Genomic DNA, 12182 nt, shown 5'->3' with positions numbered 1-12182 from the left:
ACTTTAATGTCCTGTGACTGAGGATGATGTATGACGTCCACGCTGCTGAAACAAATAGGTGTAGCCGACACAAATGCTCTATTTATTTTCAATTAGACTTGTTCATATTGCGTTTCCTTCGAGGGCCCGGAGTCAGGCGACAAAATCAATACCTCATCCCTGCAGTGTCTCCTCTGACAGGAGTATCAGTCACCTTTTTACAGTCGCCCTATTTCATGTGAACACTGTAGTCTTGTTTGGGTTTTTTTTTTTAACAATGTGTAGGGAGGAAATTGTGATTTTTATTAGGTTTGAAAGATTGAAGAGAGTGTATTGTAGTAATGTGATGGATAATAAATCACTTGACAGGTGTATAGAGATGATTCCAGCAATTTATTTCAATGAACAGAAGAATACTGCACAAGATTGCATCAGCAGAGGTTTATGCATAGACTTTGATTCTGAAAATATTATACACATATAACTTTTTTTTTTTTAATTGAATAACCTCTTTGCATTTTCATAAACACTCTCATATGGCATTCTGATAAATTCTTCACTATTTAGTACAGAATTTTTGTCAGATGTTTATGTATTTCTTCCTTCCTTGTTTTGATATGTTCCATACATTGGTGTGGAGAAAAGATTTGTTGAAGTCAAAGCAAAAACATTGCAACTCTGAATGCCACTGCACTGCACACACTACAAGACTTCCACTGTGAAACACTATGATTGCATTCAAAAATGAAATAAAAGGGACTCTTGAACAAAAAAAAGAGAATATCAAGATTAGCAAATACAGAACTAACGATAGGTATTGAAATTATTTAGCAGCAGTTTCAGAGAGAGAAAGAGAGGAGAAGACAACAAACTCTTGGCAAATGACAGCAGAAGCTCTGGCAATTTTTTCTGAAATTTCTTTTAAAGAGAAGTTGGATAAAAATGGAGTGATAAACTGGGTCCCAGTGATGTTATGGAAAAAAATAGGTAAACTGTAACCTCAATTTGGTGATCCACCAATCTGAACAAAAATCAATTCTATTTTCATGAAAGCAAAATTATTATTTATTTTTTTCATTAAAATTCTAATAAATGTAACGCAGACTATGAATTTATGGCATTTAGATTAAATTCAGCAGCCGGGTAAATATGTTTTGGTGGATTTACCCTCCAACTACATCCATGCTAGGCCCCAAGCTGTCCCATTAAGTGGTTCCAGTGGGCCTGCAGTACAGGCTACACACATTTCTCCGTCAGGGATTCAGTCCATCGCGCGGCACTTTCCTCTGTGGTGTTAGGCCTGGGACATCGAGGAGACAAGTCTTTTTATCAGGTTAGCTTTGGAGAGAGCTGAGGGAGCCGCCACTGTGCCACCGACTACATGTTCTTGTACATGGAGCGGTCTCTGGGGAGCTGGGGCTGGCTCGCTGTCAGCTTCAGGTGGAAGTGGTAGACCGTGAGCGTGATGACGATGATGAGGGCCAAAATGAAGCCCAGAATGAGGGGGAGGGTCTCCTCCAGGCGCTCCCGCTGGTCGGTGATGCACTTGTAGGCTGCAAAGAGTGGAATAATGAACACAGTCAGCATGTTGAGGTGACTGAACATGACTGACAAGGGTCCCCAAGGGCCTCGGGTAGTGTGGAGATTCATTCAGAATTCATGGGTATTGTATTTTTGGGCTCAAGGGAATCGTAAGGTGATGATATGATCATATCATCTTATCATCTAACAAAATTCTGTCTAAATTATGGTTGAATCTGCCAATAGTTTTCTTGATTCATTTATTAATTGTCTATAAAATGTGTTTTTTTTTTTGTCCAACAAGTGGTCCAAAGCCCAAATATATTGAGTTTAGTATTGTGAAGAAACCAATAAATATTCACATTTGTGAAGCTGGAACCTGTGAATTTTGGGCATTTTTGCTAAAAAGAAATTACTTAAATGATTAATCAATTATCAAAATAGTTGCAAATCGATTTCCTGGCAATTAACTACCGATTAATCGAGTTTGTTTCTTTTAGTTTGGTTTACTTTAATGATTCCAATGAATTTACTAAGTAACTAAATGAGTTGTTAAAGTTTTTGTTACATGTGTAAAGACTTTTTTTCTGATGTAATGCCTACAGTGGAACTAGTTGCATTTAACTATTTGATAATTTTGTACAGGATTTAATTTCAGTCATATCACTCAGCCCTGCTGTCTTGGTTACCTTCAGCAGTTGTAGATTGCAGTATGAACCGTACACTCACCTTGTGGCGCCTTACAGGTTTAGTCAGGCGTCAGTATAGGCCGATAGAGGTATGTGTACCTCATGTGTAGCGTACATAGTTGTGGTTTGTGCTTGCATATCTGTGACTAGCATGTGTGTGAAAAATGGAGGTAGCATCTGTGTGTGTTTGCACAGAAGAAATTTCCCACAGATGCTTCTTCTCTCTTTCAGTTATACAATCAGTCAGTTTTTTTTCCCTCTCTTTTGTGTTTTAAGGGGGAAGGAGGACACCTAAACCACAACTGGCTGTACAGTATGTGTATGTGGTTTAGAGCTGAAGGTGTTTCTCCCTGTGGACAGCAGTAATGCACATGAGGAGGGAAGGCAGTGAAGCATAGCACAGCCTAGTTTACAGCAGCTCAGAGCAAATGATTCTTCCAAGGTGATTGGCTTCAGAGGACGCTCCAGGTACATTGAGTAGGTCTATAAAAGCTGCATTGAGGACAAGGATATGACTGCACTCATAAAGTCCTAATGACCCCCACCCCTTCTTTCCTCTCTCTCCCTCTCTTTGCGTCTCTTTCGTCTCTCTTGCATCCCCACCTCCTTTTCTCTTGTTACCCCGTCTCCCTCCCTGCAGCCCTATACTCCTCATACTGCAGCATTATGTGTGTGTGTGTGTGTGTGTGTGTGTGTGTGTGTGTGTGTGTGTGTGTGTGTGTGTGTGTGTGTGTGTGTGTGTGTGTGTGTGTGTGAGAGAGTGAGAGAGAGAGAGTCAGAGAGAGATGTAAAGTTGTACACCCTCACCCCCCCCTCATCTGTTTTTTCATAATGTGGGACTTAAAAACAGTGGCAGTGTGTGGCAACGGTTGCTTTTTCGTGGTGTTTCTCAAAAAGGTATCGTAGGGAAGTTGTTCTTACGTTCACTGAACATGAAGTCAGAAGCGATGTCGAAGGGCTGGATCTGGATGTCGTACATGGAGACGGTGATGCCCTTCTGGTGGTCGCTTGAGATGAGGGTGAGAGTCTGCTGCGCCGTGCACACAAAGGAGTGCCCGGCTGGGGTCACCAGGGCCGACAGGCGGTGGGTGCTAGCTGTGTGCTTCCCGGCTGGAGAGAGAGGATGAGTCATGAGTGATTATGAAGTAAGCATGTAGGCATTATGATGTTTAAGGTGTGTTGTGTGTGTGTGTGTGTGTGTGTGTGTGTGTGTGTGTGTGTGTGTGTGTGTGTGTGTGTGTGTTGGCCTCCATTTAGGCCTATGTGAAAATGAGACCACGACCAGAAGCAATAGAAACAAAATAATAAAATAGAATTTTACATTTTTCAAGTTGACACTAAAATGATTAAACCTGATGAATTTTAATTTATGTAAAGGTCATGTGGAGTGAATGACGGATGAATGCACCCGTTTTGTTTTTCACATTGTAGGAATAATAATGAATACAGTTTTGTATATTTTATTTTTCAGCTGAAAGGTATACTGTAACTTAACCCGCACTATCCAAACTCTTTAATAATTCCAGTAAAAACTCTTTAAAATGCGTGCGTCATAAATCCTCACAAATCCATGCGTGAATCACCCTCTGCTTCCACCTGAATGCAGATGTGAGATGAATGATGGCGCGTTGGAAATGTGCTGAGTAGCTACTGTACACAGGCTCGGCGGGAGACTCACGGTTGTATGCGTTGATGAAATGCGATGTCTCCGAGGTGTCGTAGACGAACTGGACCTTGCTGATCTTCCACACCTCGATGTCCTTGTCGCGGAGCTCCTGCAACACGCAGAGAGACACACGCGAGCGTCAGAGTGGGCTTCCCCACAGCACGGAGAGGCCAGGATGGCCTGCAGCTCAACATGTCCAGCTGGACGAGTCTGTTTAGGCTCCTGTTGAGGTCTTAAGGACACGAATATGCCTATTTTCTAGCAATGAACTCAAATATTTCCCTTTAATTCACGACGTCAATGTGCTACAAAGGAAAAAAAGCTCTTATTTGAAACTCAAAACTGTATTTCCTCACGTCAGATTGCTCAACAAAAAAAAGATTCTAAGTGATTCGTGAAAACGTATTTATTTAGGTGGCGTGTGTTTTTAATTGCATGTGATGATACAGCATGATATGTTACTTTATATGCATTTCTGTCGCTTTCTCGCCCACCTTAGAGAAGTAGATGCGGAGGGTGTAGGCGTTGTTCTTCCAGGTTATGTGGATCTCTGACTCCGTGCTCCCGCATTTCCCCTCGATTTCTGCACCGCGGGGCAGAGTGAACGAAGCCTGCTCGGTGATCAGCTGCAGAAAATACAACAAGCACGCATTAAAAGTTGACGACATGGACGGATTACGGACCGTAATGTCCGTAAAATATTCCATTTTTACCCACGACCTTACACTGTAACCAAAGCCAGAGCTGGCAGGATTATTTGACTGATTCTTACAAGCAGAAACAAAGAAAAGTCAGTTGAATTCAAGATTAAAACGTTTGATATCGAAAAATGTTGATGGGTCTAATGCGACGTCAGCATTTTACGCACGACTACACACTAGCAAAGCAGCCTCCAAATACATTTCTGATGTGCTCAAAATGCATTTTCCTTGTTAATAAGAGAGAAAGCAGTCAGTTTAAATAAATGGCGAAATATTTTCCATGTAAAACAACATTTCCAGTGCAGCAGCCACCTTTACGCACAACGGATAAACCTTGAATGTCTACACTGTCTGCAGCTGACACGCTTCAAGCCGCCAGGGCGTTTTATTGTATTTTTTTAAGCATCCACATGTATTAAAATGCACGGGGGATTCCTTACGTCTATCCCGTTGAGCGCGAGCACGTCATATGGCACGAGGAATTTCACGGCGAACTCCACCATGAGGCATGTTGTGCCGTTCTCCCGGACCGCGAAGATGGCTTTGTCTGGGTTGTTGGAGAGACCGGACAGGTTCTCCCCTTCCTGCTCCGCCAGCACCACGGACAGCGCCAGCACACCTGGCCACAGAATGGAATAGAAGGGACACTTATGTCAACGGGGTAACAGATGGGGAGCACACACACACACACACACACACACACACACACACACACACACATACTAAAACTTGCAGAATCAGCAGAGATAGCGGGGTAAGGGGCTGCTCTGTGTTTAGCGGAAGGCCCCCACATGTTTTGATCACTGGCACATCACCTCTGTTTCCTCACGGCAAAGTCAAAATCCGCTTAAAAACACTGGAGAGTGAAATCTGCAGTATCAGGGGAGCAACAGCACGCCACTGGCTGCAGGCTGAGCAGCGTCAGGAAGTGATGGACTGCAACTCTGATCATGTTTGAAACACTTTTCTGTTCATGTGAGGAGGAAATAACAGGTGAAATATAAGAACACACACGCACACCCCGTCATGCCTGAACACGCACAGAAGGTGCGCACGCATGCACGCACACACAGACACACACGCACACAGACACACACACACACACACACACACACACACACACACACTCACCGCAGTGAGGAGTCACGACAACTGCGCACACACACACCCACACGCTCTCTCTTACCAAACACACAGAGCAGCAGAAGTCGGGCGCTCTCCGTGGTGCTGAAACCGAGTCGTCCCATCGCTATCAGCTGAAAAAAGGGGGGCTAACTGACCGAACAGCCTGTGCTGAACCCACGGAAAGAAAAGAGAGAAAGACAGAGAGGGGAGGCGGGGGGGAAGAGAGAGAGAGAGAGAGAGAGGAGGGATGCCTCTACTCAGCGCCCGTAAGTCACGCTCAGATCATCGTGAATGCAGCAAAAAATGTCTCCAGGTTAGACGTGAGATCCGGTCTGTGCTGCAGAAGCAGCCGGCTCCGAGGACTTCTGGCTGTCCAAACCGACCTCCCTCTCCAAGGTTGACAGGTTTTAACGCAGTGGCAGCTGCAGGACTGAGCTCCTTCTACGCATTATTAACACCAGGAATAATGGTCCTTCTTGAATGGGGGGAAAAAGTCCGTCACCTGAATGTGTCTCTTGTAAGGACGGACTCGGCATGCAGTCTCAGTTATTCCCGCAATGCTGTAGTCTCCATCTCTGTGGTAGCAGCTGTAGGCTGGGCTGAAATGATGTATGTCTGGAGGAAAACGCCGACAACACCCCCTCCCTCCCCCTCTCCCAAACTCCACTTGTGTAAGGTTGCAGCTGAGTTTGTGAGACTGAGTGCTGCAAAAATCACTTCATCTCACACAAAGACTTCAAATCTTCTTTTAAATGTGTTATTCGATTAAGGGAGTTTTTTTAATACCATTTCCTTATAAACGTGTCGTGTAGAAAGATCTTTATTGGGAAACATTTCAGAAGTTATGATGTAAGTGAACATGACACTGGATCATAATTCTACCTTTACGAATCGTAATTTTGAGACTAATTACACACTCAAACGGCATGTAAGATCCGACTAAACGCATTCAGGCTTTGGTGTAATTCTACCAAACGTGTCAATAAGCGTCATGTCTTAATACTTTCTCTCTCCTGCTCACCTATAAACCAAACCCCGCAATCAGAGAACAAAATCGACAAACTGATCATTTAAAAAAAAAAAAATGTACTGTAAACACTGTACAAAATAATGGACCCTGAGTGCCCCCCCCCCTCTCTCTCTCTCGCACACGCGCGCGCACTCCTCAAACACAGGACACAGTGTTCATTTCAGATAACTGATTTTATTCACTGTCAGCAACTATTAAAATCAATGATTGCAGATGGCAGACCACCAAACAGAAATCCACACTGCTGTGAAACAGAGACGTGTGAAATATTGCAGCACAACACAACTAAACACCACGTGTTAAATCATTTACAATTTATTGCACCTTCGTTGTAACCCCCACCCTTTCCAAAGGAGTGGCAAATGCTGCTGAACACACGAGCAACCACATACACTGAAACTAGAAGTTACACATTGCGTTTCACTCCGCAGCTGCAGTGTCCAAGGTGCTGCACGCTTTACGCACAGAGTTTACGGAAGTTCACGCACTTTCAGTCTCGTTTGACTCCCTCTGTCCGTCGGTAGCGTCCGGATGAACAGTGGCAGAAACTTTTGCAGGGCGGACTGTCACCACTCATTAGACATCGACGTTGTTGGATGCTCTGATCTGAGGTCAGTGAGGATCACAAGACACATTTTGGAGGTGAATTTAGGAAAGTAGCGTAACTGAGTGCAGCAGAGTATCTCTGGTGTAACTGGCTCTGAACTAACGTTATCATCTGAAGATTAGTGGCCGAGAAGAACACTTTTTTTTACGCATGACGCACTGTGGTTTTTAAGAGTTTGGCACCCTGAAATGAAAGTCAAACTCGCACTTGACGGAGCTGATGCTGTCGATGCTGGGTTTACTGCCCACCTGGGGATGTTTTATGCACTGAGGGAAAGTTTCTGATCGCGGCATGCGCCCTGAAGTCAACACGGGATCCTCCTCCAACTCTTTCAAGTCCTTCTTAAACTCCGGGGAGGTAAACCGGCGCAAGAGTTTGTTACTCAACACCGAGAAAGTCGTGCTTGAAGTGGCGGCAGCAGCTGGTGCGGTAAGCTGCGGAGGGTCTTCACGCCTCCTCGCGGTTCTGGATTTACGCAAGTGCGCCAGTGTGCGCTCCGGAGGTGTGGGGCTGAGGATGCTGGTTGGCAGGCTCCATCTTTTCTGATAATAGCTGTCGTGAAATCTGCGCACGCCGAAGTCTAACATTCTTGATCTTTCTGTCCGCGCTTCATTCTCGCTTCTGTTAGCAAGAATGGGAGTCAGTAAGATGCCCAGGGTGGACGCGCTGGGTTTGGGGGTGTTTCTTCTGGGCTGGGGTGAGAAGAAAATACATGTTTGAGCCTCACTCTGCATTAGAGGGGGGAGGTGATCGTCAGAGTTTTTAGGATGTTTAGAGTTTGGTGAAGGGTCGGAAGTCCGCGGAGGGGGTTTAGGGGTTAGGACTCCGGAGAAGACCAGCTCATGTGGAGGCGAGAAGGAGCCCTCACTCTCTCTTTCAAACTCCTCTATAGAGTCCATCGATGGCAACCGACTCTGCTTTACCCGAGGCCTTGGTTGCAAAGTGCACTTTCGAACCGATAGGCAGTCTGTATGGTTGCACGTTTGGAGGACCTCAAGTTTGTTCACTAAATGTCCAACTTTCCTCTCAAAGTTGTCATCTACATCCTCACATCCCAAACTAAGTCGCGGCTGCGCATTTCCCTGAGCGCCCCCCTCGGCCTCCCGGCCCTTCTTGGAGCTGTTGGTGAGCGCAGAGATGCACTCCGTGTGGCCGAGAAACTTCGCCACCTCAACAGCAGAGTTGCCAACTTTATTCTGCCTGTCTATCTGAAGACCCAGCCTCTTGAAAGCTCGCACCAAAAACTCAACCACAGGGGAGCGACCTGCTACTGCGGCGTACATTAGCGCAGTGTTGCCCCAGGCGTCCACAATCTCCGGGTCTGCGTTGTTTCGGACCAGGATCTTCACAGCGTCCAGGTAGCCTTTCTCACAAGCGTGACTGAGCGCGGTGCGCCCGTCCCTGTCCTGACGGTTCACATTGGCCCCCCTCTGCAGCAGAAGCTCTACAAACTTACACCGAGTCTGGCCATCAGGCAGCAGGATAGAGGAGATGAGGGGGGTCTGAGCGCCCTCTGTTTTGAAGTCCACGATTTCCCCATCCAGCGCGTCCAGAACGAACCTGGCCAGGTGGACTTTGTCCTTGGACATCGCCTCCAGGAGGATCTTAGTGCCTGTTTGCCCATCGGACTTCCCCTGAGCTTTGAGCATGATTCTGAAACGGGCCAAAAACTTATGGGAGAAATGTCATCTTTCCAGAATCTGGAGCAGCTTTGGAAACCTCTCCCCCAAACGAGTGCTGACAACACAAAGCCAGCACCCCTGTTATATAGTGAAGGGGGAAGCCACGGAGTTGCCGGGCAACGCGACATAATTACGGCGCTTTGTTCGTCTTTCTAATGGAAATACTTTGCTTATAATGACAATTAAGAGCTACAGCGCTGGAGCCGCCTGTGTTCAAGAGTGGACCTGGGATATGAATTCATCCTGCACTTGTTGAATGTGATTAAACAGCAGTGGTCATTGTCAGGGAAATAAGTACGGGGGTGGTGTGTGCACGCGCTCTGCGCACTCCCGCCATGAACTGTGTGACCCCACTGGAGACATTTTCAATACACAATGATCAGATCTCCGCAGGAACAGACTGAGGGGTGAACAATCTCTATTGTTGGCGTTAAAATAACGTTTTAATGAGTCAAAGAAAATATGAATTTTCATATAAATGTGTGCTGCTGTTGAGGTACACAAAACTTTATTTAAATAAAACCCACAACTGCACTTTGAAGAAACACAAACGAGTCATGTGGTTATGTCCCATTTTACACCTGGATTTATTGGTACACATACTATAAAACAGTATTAAAGGAGCTGGATAACAACAGTATTTTCATTGCTTTAAGTTCAACAATACAATATAAATACAAAAACACGCACAGAATGGTTTGTCGACAAGCTACAGTTCATATAGAAAACAAAGAGGAGATACAGTAGAAACCGAGGAAATCAAATCGGTGATGTTGCTCTGCAAAAATAATCTGCTTTTTTGACAAACTAGAGAGCCAAAGGTTACATGTAATCACACAACAGAAACATTCAACTAGTGCAAAAAAGCCTCTAACAAACATAATAATCTTAAACTACACATAATATCTAATATATATAATATATATATTCATTTATTTATATATATCTTCATATAAATAACCCCTTAATTTGGCATTTTATCATTCATAAAATAATTTTAACATCCTAACAGACACTGAGTGGCACATTTGAAAGCGATGGAATAAAATTTAAAAGCACTTTTACTTGTTTATCTCTGCACTAGATATGTGGTGAGAGCTTTATACTGTGTTGTGTGGTGCAGTAAGGGCAGACTGGAAAACAGAAACAAAAAGAACGAACAAGAAATCCCAGTGGTTGATTAAATGTCTTTCCCCAACATCCAACAGACCCACTCTATGCCCTGAGCCCTTGTATGACAGAACACAATTAGTCAAAAAGTAAATTAAACTACATACATTCCAGTATATACAAGAACATCCCGTCTACCCTTTACGTGTTACAGCAGAATAAAACAGAAAAAAAAATCTTTAAAAAGGCCCAAATACCTAGAAGTGCTTTTATCCCCATGTTAATGTGTGTTTTCATGTCATTGTTATGACTTTTGTCGGTTCTTTGTCGATCTTTGTTAGTGGTATGCCATGCAATGTGAATGCCCGGCATGATCATATGTGCACACTCGACAGCACCCACAGGATTACTTCATTATAGTACTTCATGTCACATTTCTTTCTCTGCAGTGGCTTTTTTTTTTGTCCCGCAGTGTCACCGGGGCTGCGTACAATAGCGCTTCCTCAAGCCATCTGTAGTCCCATAAACGGTAACATTGAGAGGGAACCTGTTTGGGACACCGGCCTCTTCTGAAATCCCTGGTTTGGATAGTGTGTGGCAGCCATGTCACAGGCTTTGTTACAAATCTGTTATAATTATTCAGTGTGATCTCCCCCCTGACCAAAGGCCAGCAGGGAAATGATGAAGATTACAAGCTGAGGTTGCTAACGTGCAGCCAAGAAGCTATTAAGGGAGCACTCCACTTAAACAACGCCTTAATGAGTGGGAAACTGAAGAGACGAGGCGGCTGTCTGCCAAAGTTCTTGTCTGATGGTGATGGGCCGCTCAATTAAAACAATGTATTACAGCAGAATTAATATGCTGCCAAGAGTGGATTCATTTAGTTACCAGTGTATTGATTTGGCACAATTTTCACAAGCATTTCAAGTGCAAAACTCCTTAATGCAAAGACCCATTTTAATCCTACTTACTGGTAGATGCCCCCTTTATTATATCATCATATTTTCAATTAGGTTTTGTAACTACTCATGTCATTGCCTTGGTTTGTAGGGACACAAGCAACCACATGTTGATCAGCCTGATATTACTATAATACTTTTACCTATGCTTTTTTTTAGGTTACTGTTATTGTCTTACTGATTGTCAGTATTTTACATACCTTAAACTTTGAGGGAATCATGCGTTTATCTTTTTCTTTGCTTAGTGTACATGATTTTGAGCCCAAAATTAGGAGTATAAAATGTTGAGTTTTGCAGGTGTAAACTTGTGATGATTGAGCACAAGCAATTGTTAAAAAAAAGGCATCCCTTTTACTTGAAAATAACATGCTAATATTATTTAAGAGTAAAAGTGAAGCACAGCAGTTACACAATCTCTTGGGTATTTCTGAGTAATTAAAAGAGAATTTGACTGAGTAATCGGCCATAATAATAGTCTTTATAGTCTTCTGACTCAGCAACATAATAAGCCTTTTTACAGTGGGCTGTAACATTGTTCAACAACAAAAGGCAGTAATACATCTTTGTGAAGTCAACAACTTGCATTGTAGGAATAGGTGACACAGTGGGTTTTTGCCACTCCTTCATACAGTGATTTTCTTCTTTTTTTTTTAAATACATTCTTACTGAAATACAGAAAACCTACAGTAGTGCACTGCTACATTTTCCACATTGTTATGATGGCCTATCACATACAAAGTGCTCAGGACAGGACTGTTGTGTAGCATACAGTGTATTTCACAAAGTTTATTCATCTGTGCTGAATTGACATTAAATCTAACATATCCCCTCTTCCATGGGTACCGATTTTAAAAACAAAAACAAAACAAAAAAACCCCAAACCAAACAAGTCAAAAAGGGAACGGATATCCACTTCCCGTGAGTGAATGTGTTTGTGTGTGCGTGTGTGTGTCCATCAATAGCTGCAGCTTGTGTTGCCCATAGGACGCAGAGAACATTGAAGGTGATAGAAAATGTATATTTACATACAGTGGAGGAGGGGATGGGTCTGACTCTGTGTTCACATTTCCTCTCTCGATGAGTGGTTAAACCCCCTGTCGTACGAGTGACGAG

The 12182-nt window shown here is 43.8% G+C and overlaps 1 protein-coding gene across 1 annotated transcript; it reads right to left on the bottom strand.

Moving 5' to 3' along the window:
• Positions 1-1356: 1356 nt before the first annotated feature.
• Positions 1357-5803, bottom strand: lamp5 (lysosomal associated membrane protein family member 5). Its single transcript, XM_070926370.1, has 6 exons — positions 5743-5803; positions 4997-5175; positions 4350-4481; positions 3868-3964; positions 3111-3299; positions 1357-1532 (listed from the first exon to the last, which is right to left on the bottom strand). Exons 1-6 carry the CDS (start codon positions 5801-5803, stop codon positions 1357-1359), a joined length of 834 nt encoding a protein of 277 aa, XP_070782471.1.
• Between the last annotated feature and the right edge of the window lie 6379 nt (positions 5804-12182).

Source organism: Enoplosus armatus, chromosome 19 (genome assembly GCF_043641665.1).
Source record: "Enoplosus armatus isolate fEnoArm2 chromosome 19, fEnoArm2.hap1, whole genome shotgun sequence".
Lineage (NCBI taxonomy): Eukaryota > Metazoa > Chordata > Actinopteri > Centrarchiformes > Enoplosidae > Enoplosus > Enoplosus armatus.
Note: the sequence above shows the minus strand (reverse complement) of the source record. Positions and strands in the feature narration are given on the sequence as shown.